The 20,797-nt window shown below is 28.5% G+C and overlaps 2 protein-coding genes across 6 annotated transcripts in view; one reads left to right on the top strand and one right to left on the bottom strand.

The window, feature by feature from the left end:
* Nucleotides 1–20,797, top strand: part of LOC129958253 (procathepsin L-like) — a 77,558-nt gene that overhangs the window by 1,690 nt on the left and 55,071 nt on the right. The gene's annotated exons all lie outside the window — the stretch shown is intronic.
* LOC129958252 (neprilysin-4-like) overlaps nt 1–20,797 on the bottom strand; it is a 62,218-nt gene that overhangs the window by 15,044 nt on the left and 26,377 nt on the right. For all 3 annotated transcript variants that reach the window (XM_056070560.1, XM_056070562.1, XM_056070561.1), the window contains exons 9-15: nt 14,315–14,401; nt 14,059–14,213; nt 13,080–13,302; nt 10,568–10,666; nt 6,704–6,781; nt 3,297–3,406; nt 622–680 (exon numbers count right to left, since the gene is read on the bottom strand). In XM_056070560.1, the coding sequence (XP_055926535.1) occupies nt 622–680; nt 3,297–3,406; nt 6,704–6,781; nt 10,568–10,666; nt 13,080–13,302; nt 14,059–14,213; nt 14,315–14,401 (811 nt within the window). The remainder of the gene's footprint in view (nt 1–621; nt 681–3,296; nt 3,407–6,703; nt 6,782–10,567; nt 10,667–13,079; nt 13,303–14,058; nt 14,214–14,314; nt 14,402–20,797) is intronic.

Here is a 20,797-nt window from a genome sequence, read left to right as displayed (position 1 = left end):
AATCACGCACTGAATTGCATGGTAAACAAAAAATGTCATTATAATTTTACTACTTTTTCAAAATTTTGTTAAACTGTAAGATGCTATTTGAAATGTTTTTTTTTATTTTCTTCGAAAAAATCAATATGTGACTTATAATATATGAGCTTTCATGTAAAATATCTATAAATAGTTCACCAACTAACATTTCTTTAATTCCCCATATAACTCGTTATTTATTTTCATTTTCAATACCGAGTCCTGCAAAAGATTTTTATATATTTTACATATTCCTAAAAAACTTACAGCATTTTAATGATATTTTCGGCTGTTGCGATTTCACCTGTACAGAATTTGAATGTCAGACTTCCTACAATAACGAAATCTTTCAATATACAATATATTAAATCTGGTTATTTACCCTTAAGCATTTTTATGTAATTGAAATTAAGCTAATTTAAAAATGTAAAACTTTTTAAAAGTTGGATTTATTTCCTTATTCATTATTTCAATAACATTTCTGAAAATCTGGACTTATGTATAGCTGAATGAAATAGCATTTTTGTTTCATAGTTTGTACTGAGCTTAAAATCAAAAATTATTTTTCAAAGAAAAACTCGTTACACGTTTTGAAACACTTACTTATAGAATTCATGTTTCTGTTGTAAGCAGCATTAATTATGGTTGGAGACATAGGCCATCTAAAGAAATAAAACTTTAGAGCATATTATATTAAAAATATTGAAATGAAAAACCTAACAATATTCACAGGAATATACTTTAATATGAATATATTTAAAAAAGCTTTACATTATAATAATTGTAATAGAAATTTAAATAAATTAACAACTGGGTTAAATAATCAGCATATTCAAAGTAATTCATACTTTCCATTTTGATAATTTTTAGAACATCCAACTCTTTCTTTTTAACCAGTTCTCGACAGAAAATCAAAAATATTTGTAAATTTCTGTAGCACTTTTACGTAAATTTAAACTATATAGTATTTTTAATAATGATTGTTTCAAAAATGTGATAAATTGATTCGGTAATAATCGCCGTTTAAAAAAGAAATGCCCGGCAAATCAATATTTCATAAAAAGAATATTCTATCATTATTTGGTTATGCATTTTATCAAAAGAAATTTTAATTAAATTTTGGTGGCAAAACTTACGCAATTTAAAAAGTTTGTAAATAAAACATACTTGGTAACCATCTTAATATTAAAGAGAATATTAAAATAATGAAAAAGGAACTGATTTATTCATTCCCTGATGGAATGTTACAAATTCGTGTCAGACAACATCGTATCACATCACATTAGTATGTATATAAAAGATCGGTATATTTGGTATACATTTGATTGCATAGTATTAACTATTTCCAATGTTCAAAATTCTTTTTATTTTTTAAATAATTCTTTTTATAGTTCTGAATTTATTTTATGTTACTATTAGTTCTAAATGTTAAGATTATCTAAGCGCTTTAACATTCTATTGAGGTAAATAAGTGGGTGCTATAAATCAGAAATCAAACAATTATAAGACAATATTCGAAATTTTCAACGTTTTACCATAAGAACTGACATTATTTCAAGTTATTTTTGGCTAAAATAAAATACTCAGTTTTTATTAGTTATATTTGCTTTGAAAAAAAGGTCTTTCAGAAACATTTGAAAATCTACTAATTTCAAATTGTAAATAATGTTAAAAAATGTCATGCAATAAAATTGTTCAGGAATTTTGATCAACTGCTTGGTGAATAATGTTTTTGCAAATTATTGCAAAATTCTTTGGTTATTTGCAATTATGTATGTGGTAAAAATGGAAAAATTAAGACATTGGAATTTCGGAAGAAAATATTTCAGCTGCGTAGGAAAACAATAAATTCTGGTACAATAGCAATAAGAAACTTGATATGAGGATGAATAAAATATTAGGAAGCATTTAATATTTAGTTTTAAAAAATTAAAATTATTCTAAGCTCGAAAACATATTTTATTTAAATACTAAGGCAATTTTTGATAATGTCACTATTTTTCGGAATTGTACAGATATATCTTCATAAAAAAGCTTAATTTCACGAAAAGCTTAGTTTCCATTTGTAGCGAAGAATTGCAAAAGCCGCTTTTTACAATATTGCCAGGTTTTCCATTTATAGCATTTTTTCTATGAAACCAGAGAATGAAATTAATTCATGTTTACATGATATACGTCAATTAATAAGCTTCATTTTAATAGTAATAGACGTTAATAAGTTTTACATCAATAATTAGCAGGAATGTCAATTAGTGAAGAAAACAGAACATTTAAAATAGCAGACAAATTCACTGAGTGCTTGTATGAAAAGAAATGCATCAAAACTCCTTTATAAATTTAATTTTTGAAATAAATTATAATTTTAATACAAATTGAATATTTGCATCAACATTGTTGATTTTTCCCCCAAAATATTTTGAAATATGTGCATGGCAGAAATTTTTGGATGTTTTCATGCGCTTAGTCAAATCTGAGGAGTCTAAATTTGATTAGGAGAGCAATTATAATATTTTTTTAAAGGATGGGTGAAGCCAGAAATTTTTGGACGATGTTTTTGATCATGAAAGAAAAACATGTAAAATATTTTTTTTTGTGAAGAAACTAATATTCAGGAAACTATACGGTTTTAGTTCCTGGGGCTTCCGCAGAGTAAATGTTGTTTTCTGTTGCCACGTGACCTGTGTGAAATAAAAATGTCCATTCAGTGAAAGTGAGCTTTTAAAAACAAGCCACAGGAATACGTATATATCGTTTAGAGATATCCATTAGATTATTTTATGCATTAAATGAGATAATATGTAATAGAAGAAGATTGCTTTAATTATAATATGCATGGCATTCGTTCATTTTTCTTTAATCAGCTTTATTTTTACTTCATACGTTTTGGACCTTAACTTATCTATAATATTAATGAAAGGTTATGAAATATGGCAATGAAATCCTTTAGATACAAATACTAACTTTGGTTGTATTTTTATTTGTTGAGCCTTATTTATTTTCATTTTTACATTTAATAAATAGTACCCCAAAAATGCGAGGAATTTCCACATTTTATTACAATCATTTAAATTTCATTATCTTTTTTTTTTTGAAAAAAAAAGATTATCAATATTTTTGTAATTTTAAAATATGTATCTTTTTAGAATCAACCAAAATTCTTTTAAGAAAGTAATTAGTATATTATATTCACATTACTTGCATAGCACTTACATATTGTTATTTCCTTAAAAGTTACACAATAAAATTTTCTTTACACAAAAACAGAAATTAGTACTTACTCTTCTTTCTTGGGTATTGTTCTCAAAGATTTGATTAATTGCATTATTCTATATTGAGTGATTTTGAGATCGTTTTCAAACACTTCGTCTTCCATTGTTGGCATATTTGTCTGAAATAATGAAATTAGATGAAATTCTATAAAAGATTCCTTTTAATATAAGGCGTAAAATTTTATTTATTTATTAGTTATCCTTGATTTAATGGATTAATTGGGATATAGGGTGTCCAAAAAATCTCAATTTTATCAAACTGTAAATTATGTTATGAACTTTATGTAAAAGTATGTATGTATGTAAAAGTATATATGTAAAAAAATGTATCGTTTGGAAACTGCACGAAATTCGATAATAAGATACGTAGAAAATAATTTTTTGTAAAAAAAAGTATATATAGTATTAAAACATTTAAAGATATTATGATTGCTAAAACAATTAAATTTTATTCTGGCTATCATAAAAAAGATCTTAGTTTGCAAAAAAAGCAACGAAAAATATTTAAAATGATGAATCTTTTATTCCAAACACAATCAGAATTCATATTTTACTCGCAATCCAATATCTAGGAACTAATCAGTTTTGAATTGCGGAGTGTAAATATATTTTCATTTAGTTAGTAGATTAAAGACTTGTTTTTAAATATTCTGTTTTAAATTCGGTATTTTTCGGAGCCCAAGAGTTTCTTAGTATTCAAATTTTAGTTCAGCTTTGAAATGCTCTTTAAATTCTATAGAGTAGCTAACTTATTTTTTTAAAATCAGTAAAAGATTCTGCCCATTTTCGAAACCCTCGATAGACTCACATTGAATTCAAATATTTAGAGTAATCTTTCCGATTATTTAATATTTATTATCCGATAAAGAAGGTGTAAATCAATAGATCAGTAAAGATCAGTAAAAAACATTTAGCACATTGAAACCTAAATTAACTCAATCCATGTGACCAATAAAAATGCATTTCGGAATTTGAAAGCTAAGATTTTCATTACTGATATTGTATTACAATTAAAATGTAACTCATCAGACCCCGAAAATCAATAAAAATATAATCAATAAAATCAATTGAAACCAGAAAAATGAATAGCATTTGTGCAGTTGTCAATATAGTACCAGTATTACGGATGGATATTCATTATTTCATATTTTCCACTCCAACTATAAAATTATCTCTCCATTGTGAATAATAATTTCGATGAAAGTGTGAGAAACCTGACTCTATATATAACAAACCTGAACCCGACTTTATATATAACAAAGGGACTCTATTTTCAAGGAATTTGTATTTGGTATTTAAATCTTAAATGGTGATTGAGTGATACTTGCCCTTATTAAACTGAATTTTTATATTTATCGTTTTTTAATTTGCTTAATATTTTGGAACTAATTTAAATAGCCATTTGATTTATCTCTTTAATTAAAGTAAATTTCAATCTGTTGAGATCCGGGGAAACAAATGCAGGGAAATGTTTCTAGAAGAAAAGAGCATTCAAAGTTATAAAATGTACAATGGAATATGTAGATCAGACATTTTTCAAAAAAAAAAATCATCTTTTCAGATAACGTCATAAGGAGTTATTAAGTGTTTGATATCTGGTAGATATTAAGTACAAGGGATTATCAAAATAATGGAAACACCACAAATAAATACAAGAATCTCTATTAATAAGACCTAGAACCACCTTTGGCGTATAATATAGCTTCGATTCGCTTAGGAATCGAATCATACAAGTGCTGAATAGTGTTTAGAGGAATATTATACCATTCTTCATGGAGATATTGTGAATGTTTCGGGTGAGATTCAAGTGGAGAATATCGATTACGGATTGAACCCTCTAAAACAGACTGTAGCAGTTCGATTATATTCAGATAGGAGGACTGTGTGGGCCAAAGTAAATGCTTTACATCATCCTCATGTTCATCAAACCATGATTAGACTAGACCTGCCTGTATTAAACAAGAAAGGAGTATCATCCTGAAAAATTCCCTCTCCCGCAGGAAACAAAGTTTGCTTCATGGCATGGACCTGGTCAGCTAAAACTTCTTTATACTTCTCCCTAGTGATCCTTTCTTTCATGGTTACGATTCGATCAGTAGAAAACCACAACACGTCTGCAATCACAAGTCAAATCCACCTTCATGCCTGACAGTAGTTGGAAGAAGACATTCACGATCATACGTTTATGCACGTGTCCGCCAAACGTGTATCTGTGCTATTGTGAGGAAACGTGTGCTGTTCTGCCGTAAATGTTTAAACAGAACATTTACGGCAGAACACCTAATCCAAGCCACTTTTCACAGATGTTATGCTAAACGTCGTCTACAGTTGTGCCATAACAATAAAACCTGGTCGATTGATAAGTGGAAGGCAGTTACATGGTTAGACGAATCATGGTTACAGTTACATTTTCATAACTGTAATTATTGATAATGGTGGATTCAGTTGCTGATTGAACTCTATGATCACAGTGGCTGTCATTCTTTTCTTTCTAGACATTACAATTAGCTCCAATACCCGTCGGTCTCTAACTCACCTTCTCTTTCTGTCCACTATTTGGCTTTGCTGAGCTTGTCTTGTCTTGTCTCGCTGTGTGTAAGCTTTCATGACTTTAGACATCGTATTTCTAGGAATGTCTAAAAGCTGGGATGTATCGGTCACAATTGCTCCAGCTAATCTGGCTCTTACAATCTGGCCTCTTTGAAAATCAGTGAGGTTCGACATTTTGTGCTTTTGACAAAAATCCAAGAAGCATACAACTTTATTGAAACTATCTTATACAACCATGATATATACTTTTTATATTAAAAGAAACTGGTAGCTAGGATTATATATTAATACCTATTAAGTGCAATCTTAAATTTCACTTTTATTCACAGGTGCTTTCATTACTTTGATAGCCATCTGTATGCTCCTTTAATGTTTGATTGTTAAAAAAATGGTCATTTCATTTGTTTTAAGGTTTTTTCAGTATTATTTTTCATTTTAATGCTATTGGTTTTTCTTAGCAAGAAATCATAATTAATTAAAATGATATCTTCAATATTGTCTGAAACATATAGCCAAAATATCTAATCGTATACTAATGTTTATTCTTATCGAATTCAGATAAACCGAAGCCCTTGATATACATCTTATCAAAATAGTTTCTTTGTGCTTGGAAGGGAAGAGATTGAAACCTTATAAGCCTCTCTGAAACCTCTTTGAAACCTTATAAGAAATTCGATTATTGTTACTCTGACGTATTTTTCTGATATGTTGCTATCTTTAGACATTTATTATATATATTTGATTATTTTGAAAGCTGTCTGAATAATGATTGAAATTCGATTATGTTGTCATTTGATAAAATCCTACGGAAAATTTCTTCACAACACATATATGAACATGATGCAAATGCAATTATAAAGGAATACCTTTATGTAAAAATCATCCAAATTGCTTTCATCTGTTATCCAGTCGGGAAATCCAACATTTACTTTCATCGCGCGTAACTGGAAATATATGCAAATATAAGCATAGTTCGAACTTTATATATAAAATGATATTACAAATTGTTAATTTCTAGCTCACATTTTTATATCAAACTTTTTGTGTCGGTTCTATTCTACTACATTTTTAATTTTTTTTTTATACTTACAAATGCTATTAGTTATAAAATGAATCGAGATTTGAAGATATCACTATAAATTTTTCGTTTAATTATTATATTTGATAGGTCAAATAGATCCATAAATACTCTCCATTATTAAGGGATTGATGCTGGCTTTTTGCATGTAAAGTCTTTGATTTTATTAGCGAAATTGGGTTATAAAATCTGCTGCTCATAAAGAAAAATTAAATGATTATTATATTATACAGATATTAAGCCCATAAATATCTGCCTTATCAACGGAAAGCTTTACTTTGCTACTAAGTAAAATAAGGATAACTTACTGTTGCCATAGGAGAATGATTGGATTTTATTACAACTATTTTGCGTTTTATAGTATTTTATTATATTTTATAACGTAGTGTGGTTTTTTTTAACTACGAATCCAACAGCAAGTGTGGGAGCACTTATAAGAAATTTGTTAACCGCAATGACATCAGAGTTTTAATTTCTATATTTCTTTTAAGAATAGGGGATAGAAAAATAAAATGCATTTGATTAAATGCAAAATATACATTGTAAGTAACATTTTTATCTAAATACTATTTGAGTGTCAAAAACATATTGAATGTAATTGAAGTAATACCTGAATATAAAAAGTTAGTTATTTTTGGTGGTCTCCTAGCTGGATTTGGCTTTATTTACTTTTTTGATATATTACTACATAACATTCTCCTGCAACTATAAGGTTATTTAAGTAGTGTCGTGAACTTGAAGAGGAAGATAAATCACAGCCCCTGAGGGTAATGATCTTTCTCGGTTCTCTCTAGTCTATCAGCATCGAAATTTAATTGTTTAAATTAAATTCTTAAGGAAGATTGATCAGTATCGGGCTTATGAGGCTGGACTCTGCTCTTTTGTGTTACAAAATTTGACAGAAATATGTTGATAACAAGAACTTTGAATAGACAAAATTACACAAATGCACAAAACGGAAACAATCACGAAATAAAAACAGAAAATGGACAAATTGTGAAATGGGATAAACGCTGTTTATAAAACAAACAATATGAAAAGTGAAAGAAAAATAAAGAAATAGAAAGAATAAACGATAAGAGAAGAAAGTATTTGGTAAAAAACTGCTATTAGATCGTTAATTTTTTAATGTACAGAGCGTTTAGGTAAACTATCATAAACTACTACACTAAATTGCGATTTGACTCGGGATTCTGCTTTTCTATTTAGTTATTAATTAGCTATCAAGTGAAAAGAAAAGGAAATGATTAAGAGTTTATTAAAAAAAATCTTATGAGAAAGACAAAAATGGTTTTAACAGCTCAGAGGATATTTAAAAAAAAAAAAACAGCCAAAATAATATAAAAGTTAAGGGGAAGAAACAAAAGAAATACAAAAAATAAAAAAGAGGTGTAAAATAAAATGATTTATTAAAGAAGTAAATACATAAAAAAGTATGGATACATTTATATGCATGAATATACATGCAAAACAAATATAGTATTAAAAATGCAAAATTTCAATGTTAAAAAAAATGAAGAAGCGTTCTTGGTAGGAAAAAGGTTAGCTTTGAGAAACGTGAACTGCAGTTCACCTTGAAATATGTATTCATGAAGGGATGAAAATGTAAGGAGAGCTTTTTATTCTAGGCAGATTTTAATTTCACCATTAGCTATTGGTTACGGATTGATGGAATTTGATATTTCGATAGTAATTTGACACCAAAAAAGGTTTGTGAGCCTGCACCTTATTGTGATGAAGCTCTTTCCCCTGATTTGACTTTTCCCATGAAGGGAAGTTTTGAATGCCTGTAATCATTAACTATGTGATATTGCGTTGTACGTATTTGATGAAATTTACTTACACCTTTCAATTTTCTTGATCTACGGGAAATGGAATATTTCATTTATATTTGGAAAAATTTTTTAAAGTTTCGGAATTTTTTGATCCTATTATACAATATAAGACTGATCATCTGAAAGAAAAAAATTAACTTAATGGTATCTGATGGAGTTATGTTTTATGTAAGCCATCGGTTTCTCTTTTCTTTGTTGCAACATGCAATTGTTATAATTTTTTTTTATTTAGAGCCATTGTGAATATTTAGTATCCTCATAGATAAACAAGAATATCACAGTTCCATGTTGTGGCAGTAAAATTTACGAGCGCAATTTATGAAAAATGACAACGCAAGAAGATGAACTCTGCATAGGAAATGATAAAAAAGAACTGAAAATGTTACAGAGTGTTATATATATTACTAGCCAACTTTGGCGACCAGCCGGTTCGCCAATCTTAATGTTCGTAAAAATTTTAATAATTAAATATTTTATGGAACTCCCATTTTAATTGCTTCTTCATTAAAATATTTTAAAACTTCAAATTTTAATAGTCATATAATTCACTCATAATATTATAAAGGCCTTCAGCCATAACGTAACATGTATCTCTTTAATTTTATGTTAGCTCCCGTAGAATTTATGCTTTAAATTAAAGTGGAAATGATTAAACTGCAATAAATATAATATTTTTTTAAAAATATGAGTACTGAAAACAGAGTCGTTGAGTATTTAAACCTTATGGGCCCTAAAGAATATTTTTCTTAATTTATGTAATATCTCAAGAAGTTTTGAACAAAATTTTCTCGGATTCATCATGAACAAATCGATTAATTAACAATGTTTAGATTTAAATGCATCAAACACTAAAAAAATAAACAGAATCGTTTGAAATAATCTGTCGAAAACATATTAAACCTTCAAAACCAAGTCCGTATCCGTTGTCAACAATCAGAACACAATGCGCATGCGTGAATTTTCAACGTGAATTTTCAATTATGGTAACGCAAATGCGAGAATTTTCTCCTCCAGTTGGGGTAACGCTATGCAGATTATAAATTTTTAATTTCCTTCATTCTGTTTTATTTTAATTCAAAAGTACTTCAGAATGAATTTGAAAGACCGATTAATTAACAATGTTTAATTTTAAATGCATCAAACATTAAGAAAATAAACAGAATCCTTTGAAATAATCTGCCGAAAATTTCTTAAGCCTATCCTCTTTAGCGTGGAAAAAAAATGAAGCCTTACTCATTTGGCAGTGGGGAAATGAAAAGATTTTTTGGCGGGAAAGTTAGTTTTTAATTAATAATTAAATTTCTAATTAAAAATTCAAAAAAGTGACCCCAGGTACGCATTCCAAGGTATGCATGCGCCAAATTTGGTAGCTGTAGGTCGAACGGTCTGGCCTGTAGAGCACCACACACACACACACACACACACACACACACACACACACACACACACACACACACACACACACACACACACACACTGATCTTTATATTATATTATATATTATAAAATAAATGTTTCATCTTACACTTTAATTTTCTTGGAAGTGAAGGTCGAATAATGTTTGATAAAAAAAAAGGGGGGGGGGTTGAATATAGTTTAGAAAAAAAAATGGAAAGATTAAAGTATTAATTTTATTGATTTCTATTAAGAGATTCAAAAATAAAACAAGGATTTGCCCTTTTTTATCTTTATTTAAAATATATTAAAATAAATTAAAAAGGGTAATTGAATTAATAATTATTTAATAATTGAATCTTTATTTAATTAATAATAAACGTCTTTCAAAGAATAATAATGAAATTTTCATCACTGCCTACCTTTTCAAGTGCTGCTTTTTTTGTTTCTCGATCCATCCAATTGTTATAGAGAAGTTGCTTTTCAAATTCAAAGCTTAAATCCAATACTAACTTTCTAACCTGCAAAATGATTATCAGAAATTTCAAGCAAAAGGTATTCAAAATTCAGCAAAAGATTAAAATAAGGTCTTTTTTCAGCTCTTGTTAGAAATTATGGAATAAATTCATTTCTATTTATGAAGTTCTGAGGATCAACGCAGATCAACTAGCAATTTTCATAAAACTGAAATAAATATAATATTTTACATAAATTAGTTGGTTGAAAGCGAACCATTTGGCAAGGCCGCCGCTATCTAATATAGCGCAGTTAAAATTATTTTATGCTATTTATGTTTTAAAAGAAAACGTGTTTCCATTTTAACATGATGCCCTGCTCAGTGTAGCTGAAATCATGGATTGGCGGATTCAATTTCTTAATGATTCATGTTTTTTTCTTTGAGAAATAAGTTAAGAATTGCTTCTGAAGAGAACAGAGAGCGTGGCACATCGGATTAAAAAAGGAAGATGTCAAGAAAGAGAAAAAGATTTCTAAAATTTATTTTTAAAATTTGAAAAAAGATATTTCTGTTAATGCAAAAATAGATAAAAACAAATAAATAATCCAAAGGTATTTTGGAAACAATTATTAAAAATTCTAAATTTAACAAATCAAGGCAGGGTAATTAAAACTGATATAAAAGTTGAGTTAGAAGCACTGAAATGTTGACTGCCAGCGAGTTAAGAGTAATATGCATTCGAATGCAAAGTATAGATATTGAATGCACTATAAAATTTAATTTTATGATAAGTAATGAGAATATATATAGAGTCATGCATCAATTTAGGTTGTTGAAGGATGTAGTTACAGATAGAAAAGTGGTATCTACACATTTCAAAAGGAATATATGCTACACAATAAGAATAGTCGCAGCAATTTTAAAAGCAGAAAATAGAATTTAGCAATTGGGAAAACAGTTAAATTATTTGACATCGTCTATTTCCTAATAAAAAATCCCCCATGTGTACGAATAGTACAAAACGAAAGTGAAAAGTGTGCGACATTTTGATTTTCCATTGATACTGGTGTTGATTTCGTTACAGAAAGGTAATCAATGTACGAATCATTCATTCCTTCTGCAATAATAATGTGAATTGTGCAAACTAACTTTGGAAAATTCACACCAACCAAGCCTACAGGGTAGGCCAAAAGGGCGTAAGGCCTGAAACGAGTCGGAAGCTACAAAATGAAATTCACCTTTTCTATTTTCAGTGTAGACCATTCATACACAAAGATCACAATTTTATGATCATTTTATTATACAGCGCATAATCATTTTGCCGTGTGTAAACATACACATTTATAGTTATAATTATATCTGCTCTTAAATTAAATATTTGCATAACTTATACGCTTTCCAACATGTATATAAGTTTTATTTTATAAAATGAATATCTTCAGAATCGAGATTACATTTAACCAGGAAAGTAACGCCCAAAGCAAAGCTTTTACAAATCGAGACAAATTTAATGTATTTAAAGACACGGCTTCTGAATCAACAAAGGTTTGTTTAGCCATAGAACTAAAAATGATTCTATATTTTAGTGCATTTAAATCTGTCGCACTCAGTTGTCATTCGCTTCAAGTATGTCTGCTTTTAAGTCATGTTGAACGCTTGATATGTTATTCAAATCTTTTTTGGGTGGCGATAATGAAATTTAATTGTTGCAACAACAAAAAATTAATTTTTTTTTGCCAGTTAATTATGCATAACATTTTTTCTGTCTTAACATTAAAGTAAATCTCGAGTTTAACATTCTCTTCTTTCTGGTGTCATTTAAAAAATTTCAAGAATTTGAAGTAATCAGAGCTCTTTTTTAGAAAATATTGTTTGATTAGACAAGTCTTCTATTGTTTAGCAAAGAATTTTCAAATTAGGTCTAACATTAAATATTAATTATTAAGTGTTCAGTATCAAATTAGTTATAACTATTCCATATCTACTAAAATAAGCTATTACATTCTGCTTTTAAATATTTGCTCTCAAAAACGAGCTCATTACAAATTTGCTTTAGAATTTACCATAAAATAATTTATAATAAACGATGAAATGATTGATATTAATAATTTTTTTTTTGCATATTTATAAGTCGTTGGTAAAATTTTTCACTAGGATGATTCAGGAAAAATAAAGAATTATTATGTATTAACAATTACGGATCAAAGATTGAAATCAATAATTTTTTTCGCATATTTAGAAGTCTTTGGTAAAATATTTCAATAGGATGATTCAGCAAAAATAAAGAATTATTTTTTATAAACAATTATGGATCAAAAAGTTATGATTTTTATGTACATACAAATTCAAAGCTATAAACAATATCAAAACTCAAACATTACTTTCAACTAGATCAAAATAATATTCTAAATAAAACAAAGTAATCAGTAATTATATATAAATATATCGAACTGAAAAGCAAAAACAAAAATCCGAACCTCATTTCTGTCCTCAAGAGAAAAATATTCCTTTACGTACAAGAAACCGGCAATCATTCCGAATATAGAATTTATACGATTGATACATATTTTCCATCTGTCAGAGATTTGCAAAGGAACTCCATTGTCACGGTAAAATTCATGAAGAGCAACGGTGAAATTCTCAGGCAGATGTGTTAATAAAGACAACAGAACTCTCAATCCTAAGTAGGTGGAAATCTGCCTTAAAGAAAATAATCTATTTATATGCAAAACTGTGTAAATATAAATAACAAAAAACATTTAAATAAAATTTTCTAAAATATAGCATATTTTTTGAAGGACTGACTGTAATTTTTAAATAGTTAAAAACTGGTGAAAACAGGGATATCCATTTTTGGTACAAGATATGATCCCAAATCACACTTAAGGTATTCCTGTTTATCAAAAATTTGAAAAAGTAATAATCAAAGTATTGAAAAGATTTAAAAAGTAGATGACTACGTTAAAAAGTCGAATTTTTGAAAAATTATCTAATATTCTTGATGCTTGAACAGGTTTTCATGTTTGTAATTATGTATTTGTTATGTTTATAATTAGATGAAGTCTGATTTAAAATTAACATTAAATTATTTTAACTCAGAGCTTTATCCATTTTATGATTTTTTTCAGTGAAATAAATGGCAAATAGAAGTGTAACTATTTAAATGTATAATATTGGTTATTTTGCTAGTAAACATTGAACCATTAAAATCATATTAAGCCAGTATCAGATACTAAATTCAAAATCCACCAAAATTCGGTATCATACAAGCGACACACAAATAGAACATACAGATAATAAGCAGAACTATCAAAAATTCAAAAATTGAATCAAGTATGTTAACCATCCCTTAGAACAACAAACGCCTTTTTCTCTGTATTATCTGATTGAATATTCTTATACGAAATGTATTTAAACGGTAGTCCAAAGAAGAAATAAATGTACGTTAAATCTTACCTAAAGTTCTTTTCATTTCTTATATAATGAGAAATTTTTTCTGCGTATGGTAAATCTCTTACAATAACTAAGTCTTCTTTGGTAATTTCGTTCCCTTTACCCTGGATAGACAGGCTAGAATTGCTGAATTCTTGAATGTAACGCAACCAATCGATCTAAAGATAAGGATATTCTAATAAATTTTCAATCTAATTTAATACATTTTCAGCTTTATATTACACTAAGTAAATATTTATCAAAAATATTTGGATGATACCTGTGGAATTCGTCTTTTTAAATCTTTAATGGACATTTTATTATACCATTGATTATTTGACTCCAACTTCTCAGGAGGTGTCATCATCTGTAAGATTTTCATGAAATCATTAAAAAAGAAAAAAAGAAATAATTCTAATTTCATTAAAATTAAATCACATGGATAAGAATATAGTGACGATGATTTCCATCTGTAAACATTGTTTTGAAAATTCTCCTTGGCAAAATTAAATATCATTATTAAAAGTATATTTTAATCACGAAAAATGACGTTAGTTTAGTTGTTTTCAAATTATCTTAGTGATTTTGGCTCTTCGGTAATGCGCAATCGCTGTTCAAAAACGATATTTTACCAGAGCAGGTGATTTTAAGTACTGCAGATGTTTGTGAGGTTACTCAAGTCTTCAAAATTATGGCAAAATATGTATGTTTTTATTGACACTGTCATAAATATGTCAAGAGCAGATGTATGTGAAGTATTGAAAAATGATAACAGAAACCCAAAGTTGTCTTTCGTTAAATCTAAAAAAGTATTTCTAACGTGCTTTGAACATAAATTCACCAGTCTTCATCACTCTGAAATGTTAGCCGAGTTAAATGGTCTTATTCCTTCTTTACCGTTATACTCAATGGCGGACGGAAATGCGTAAAGTAATAAAAAGCTGTCTGACTATCTCTAGCACTAGTGACTAGTGTACTAGATATTCTCTGGGGGATTTGGTTACAGGATATCAAAACTAGAATAACTCAGCGAACTGTCAAGTTTAAAGTGTTTATTTTAAGAATCTTCTGTTAGTATGCAGTTAAATTTGAGGTGACAGTGCCTAATAACATACAGAGGAGTCTCCATTCATTTATTTATTGCGAGATATTCATAGAATATGAAACACTCGGATAATTCTGTGAATTCAAGAAAAATATCTGTATACTCAAAGAATTTTTCTGTTTAAAAGCAGTACTTCTTTTAATCAATCTTTTTAATGATCAGCACCATTTACTCTACCCGTAATGTACCATTTTTTCTTTAAGGACGATTTTGATGTATTCGTAAAGCCACATAATGCACTAGGAGTCAATTTCAAAATTTTGTGTGATGCCATTAAAAAATATTAATTACGGATGTTAAAAAGTATATATTAATATATACCGAGCACAATTTGATTTCATCACGGTTTTCATAATCCAGAGATTTCTTAAAATTTCTAGAAACCTGTAAATGAAGAGGTCAATATTTGTTGATTCATTTTTTAAAAAATGCTTTTCCTTTTGTCTTATTGCCTATTAATTTTTTAGTTTTTCAAAAGTTATTTGAATCAGAATTTAATCAGTTTCATATTATTATAAACATATTTGTTACAATATTATTTTGTATCTTGTTTGCTATTAATATTTTTTTTTATATTATGGCTCTCTGATATCGGACATGTTTCTCTAATTTATATAATGGATTTCTTTAGTTTATATGTTATTACGCAAAAAAGACTTTTTTTTTCAATAGATGGAAACATTATTTGGAATGTGCATGGCTGCAATGCAATATTAAAAATGTTTGGTAATAAATTGTAACATATTGTATTAATTTTTTTACAAAATATTTGGTCAAATAATATTCATGAAAATTTACTGCCTGTTGTATAATGGTTTGAAATTTACTACCAGTTACGTACAGCCCCCATTCGTATCACAATGCTATAAAATAACACCTGATGACGTAAGTACAAAAACAATAAAACTGTTGAAATAAAAAAATATTCTTTATGAAAACAATATTTTTGGAAGACAGTTACAGCAAGACATTGGTATGAAGCTCGAAACATTTGCAAATCTCTCCTCCAAATGTGGAAAAGTATTTAATTTTAATTTCATAATTTAAAAACTTTTTTATTGTTAACTGAATTTAAAAACAAATGCAATTACATAAAGATTCATCTGATTATTTGAAGAGAAATCGTTTTTAGGATAATCATTTAAGAATTTTTGGTTTCAGTCTCGAGTAAATCTCATCAAGTAAGAGGATGGGAGTTAATATATTAATTTGGAGCTAATTTTGAGAAATAAATAGTTTGCTGACTAAAAGAACTTAATAGACTTTAATTATTGCCTACAAATTGAATGTCCATTGTGATTGAAAGAACACAATTCGAAATGAAGGATATTCGTGCTGAATGAATATGAAAAATGAAACTTGATAAATTCTATGATCAAGATTTCACGAGCTACTGCATTTTATAAAAAAGTTGCTCTATGAGACAAATTAATCCTGAAAAAAAAACCTGCATATTTACCCATTTTCTGAAAGTGAATATTGTGACATCTTCCTCGATTTTGCACTGGTTAATTTCTTGCGATTAATTTTGCTACAATTGATTTGCTACGAATTCTTAAGCCTTAAATTATAGCCGCATCATTTTATGGAGATATTTTTTTTTGTCTCTGAAGTTCAGTGTCTATAAAATATTATTATAAAGCTTAGAGTGATTTTATTTTTAGCATTTGCAATAATATGCATTGCAGAAAAGTTTGAAATAACGTAAAAAGAACTAAGATAAACAAACTTCAACTTATTTCTAACTTTTTTTGTTTCATTTGAAATGAAAATGTTCTAAATGAAATAACATTCTGTAGAGAAGATGGCTTATTTTTACTGCTATCTCGATTTTATTTTATTTTATTTTAACATTTAACAGAGTAATAACTTTCTTTGAAAACATTCCCCAAAAAAGCTGCAATTTTTATAAGTTTAAGAGATTTAATTTTACTTTAGAAATAGATAAGAAAGAGACCTAGATCATTTTGGGAGCACTTGAAGATTCATTTAAATTTGTATGACCTCAAATAGAATCAATCAGTCATGCTGTTTCAAAAAATAATTTTAAAGTCTGGTCAGATGATAATTCATTTTAGGGGTTGGTACCTTCGATTTCTGTGTGCAGTCTTCTTCAAAATAGTTTCTGATATACTAGTTTTCGTCTTCAATATTCGAAAAGCAGCATCAAAAACATTTATATGAAAAGTTCGTTCCTCAGCACACAAGTAGGTCGTGGTCCATACGGTCGGAACGAATATACCTTTAGTCAAAAGCAGTATAGATACTAAATAATTGGAAAGAAGTTTGATACTTAAAAATCTTTTTTTTTTGCTTTAAAATCAATCTGGTAAACTTCATCAATTAAAAAAAAATCAAATTTTTTCTTCTAAAATATAATTTTTTATACAAAGGTCAGATTCTGTAAACTTAATTCTAATATAAAAATGTGCAAACGAATACTTTAAAAAATAACGAATGGATACCGACTTTCAATAGAGTTCATTTTATTTGTTGTAGTAATGTTCTGTTTTGATAGAATACAAGGGCTATTTTGGGAAGAATCACTCAATTTTGAACCTCAGTCAAAAGACAATGTTTGAGCTCGAGTAATCTTTCCAAACGTATGTATCACAAGGCAAAAAGACATTTCACCCACGAGGGTGGATTTAACGTGCGCCAGACACACATAAGCAACGGATCTTTACGAAAATTAAGTTCCGAACCTCGATCCTTCTGATCCAATAGCCGAGACCTTACCATTATGCCACTGAGTTCTAAAGATTGCTTTCGAAAATAGACAACTGTTTAATATTTATTCTTCTAAACTTTGGGAGTATATTATATGATTAAGCACTGCCACTTTTCATGAAAGCTTGATTTATAGGAAATTATTTAATCTGTTACATTGGGGATTATTATTATCTTGTATGTATTACTATCTAGCAAAATATCAATTAAGGTTCATTGAAATTTGAAAACTTTGTATCCATATTTACAGCTTTGAACATCAAAACTTATTTTCTTCAAAACATTTTGTGTTAATTGTACTTTTTACATTATCAAGAGCACAGACTATATATTTTTCTTCATGTAAACGATATGAATGGGAGTATAATTCTGATAATCAGTACCGATTATTAGCTTCGACGTTGCCATCTGTTGTCGTCCTAAAATTATTAATTTGCTGTTTTGGGAACTTTTATTAACTTGGATCTATTACTATCCTGGAGAAGTACAAATGAAAGTCATTGAAATTAAAAAAATATTTCCCCCTTATTTACAATTTTGAATTTCAGAATTTATTTACTCCAAACTTCAGTTGGTTACAAGTATACAAGTATTGAAGTTATACTTGTATTACCTTACAAGTATAACTTCCTTACAAGTATAACTTCCTGTACCTCACAAGTATTGAAGTTATACCTGTAAGGAAAAATGAGATATTTTAAAGAACTGCCAATTTATTTCAGAGTCAGTATCAGTGCGAGAATAAGCTCAATGCGTGATCACGTGATAAACGTCAAGTGCGCCACACCAACTTTATTTTTAGAATCCATAGCGCATCCTGAGAAATTAAAAAGGGAAATTAAATCATATCATTTCTCAAAGCAACCAGTTAGATGTCAGATGACATAGTCATGAGATTATGACATCACGCGAATTTACTCCTATAGTTAGCCTTTTTATTGATTTAGTTTAAAGAATCTTATTTCATATCTCTTTTTATTTAAATTAAATTAATCACGTGCATTTATCTGCATTTTGATTTCGGGATTTTAGTTTTATAGGTGAGGAACCCTTAAACCATTAAATAATTTGTTCCCAACTTTTTTTCTGCTACGTACAAACATACAAACTTTTACAAACTACATACAAATTTTCCTTAAGCCATAGATGCTCGCTTTTTCATACTTTTAAGATGAAGAATCGTCCACATAAGTAAAAAAATAAACACATATCCTCTATTAAGCTCACTTTTAAAAAAATAAATTATTCCAATAATTTTATGTAAAATTCATAAATTACATAATAAAAAATTACAACTTATAGTGCAATGAATGTCTTATAATGTAAAAAATTATAATTGACACATAAAACAAACGGAATAGTTTTAATCCTTTCGCTGTTTATTAGATTGTTGTTGTGACTTATGGCACTTTACAAACCCACTGACAGTTATCTGTCAGCGATTTAAGCTGAGTGAGCGTCTCTTGTTCTTTCAGAAGCGCCAACTAGGGACAAGAGTATGACTTAGTTACTTCATGCGTCACATTCGCTTGCACAACCTCTTTTTAGAGGGGGAGGGGGATAGAAGAACAACCATGCTCGAACCCGGGACATCCAGATCACGGGGAAGACGCGCTACCCCTATGTCAGGACGCCGGCATTTTAGGTTGTAAACGGTATTTATTAAATACTTCACATTGAGAACCACCATTATATGCGCCATCATTTAAAGAACTGGTTATATCTAGTTTTCACCGCATGCTTTGCGGTTGCTCGAGCCTATAAAATTTGACATCTGCTGCTACGATACGCGAATTGAATAGCCTGTGCTGAACTAGCGCATTGCACAAGTATATTTCCCTATCGCTGATGACTACTTCCGCGGATGATTAAAAGTTAATTACAATTTTCTACGCTTAATTTTCTTTATTAGTAAATTTCTTTTGAAATGAAATTCTTTGGAATTCTTCTGTCCTTTCTACAGCATGAAATCCAAGACTAGATTAAATTCGAAGTTTCAATTCATCCAAATTTCAGTTATCTCGATGAAATTTTATCAGCTTCTCATTTTCATTGATTTTCAATAGCAGAAAATTTCAAATTGTACAGATCTGTTGGGACTTCTGTAACTTGTGAAACAAACTCATTTAAGTAAGTGCAGTTAGTTTGGTTCAAAACGATTTATCCTCCGCTGTGTTTTTATAAGCTTTTATTAAAGATGACTTGTTTTTTGTTTGTAAACATGAAATTTTGCAATCGATTTTACACTCATTTTCTGATGTTCTGGAATGTTGAAAATTTGCACAGTTCTTCATTCACATTGAGAAATAAATTTAAGGAAGAAATCTAATTAAAATATCAGGAAATAGATTTAATATTTTCTTAACTTAGTTAGCTTACAACATCCAATGGTGCTCATATGAGGGCAAATGCGACTTGACTTCTCATTCCCAGAATTATCCAATACCACAACACAGCATTACTAAAAATGTTGGCTCAACTGTCATCCACAGGGACTTATGAATTGACACATTTCTAGAATTCTACAAAGTGAATTCTAATTCACATTGTAGAAGTTATATAACAGTTAGATGGGATCTTACCTCCCATTGACTCATTTTCATTTCAATCGATACTTATGTCCTTTTCGGGTTAATAAGTTACACACGGTCATGCGTGTATGTTATAATTGTTACATAAGTGGTGATTATTCGAGTTACTTATACAACACAATATCACATTTATAATAAAATCATACATCATTTTTGACAAGAAATAAAGTTGCCTTTAAATCCAAATAGTTTTGAAGTAGGTAACCTAACTTTTTAGGTAACCGAAAATATTATCCTCAAAAAGATGATTAATATAATATAAAAATCTTATTATGGTTCATCTTAAATCATTAATTAAATATAATATATAAACCAGAAGCATTGAAAAAATCGAGAA

The sequence above is a fragment of the Argiope bruennichi genome, chromosome X1 (genome assembly GCF_947563725.1).
Source record: "Argiope bruennichi chromosome X1, qqArgBrue1.1, whole genome shotgun sequence".
Taxonomy (NCBI): domain Eukaryota; kingdom Metazoa; phylum Arthropoda; class Arachnida; order Araneae; family Araneidae; genus Argiope; species Argiope bruennichi.
Note: the sequence above shows the minus strand (reverse complement) of the source record. Positions and strands in the feature narration are given on the sequence as shown.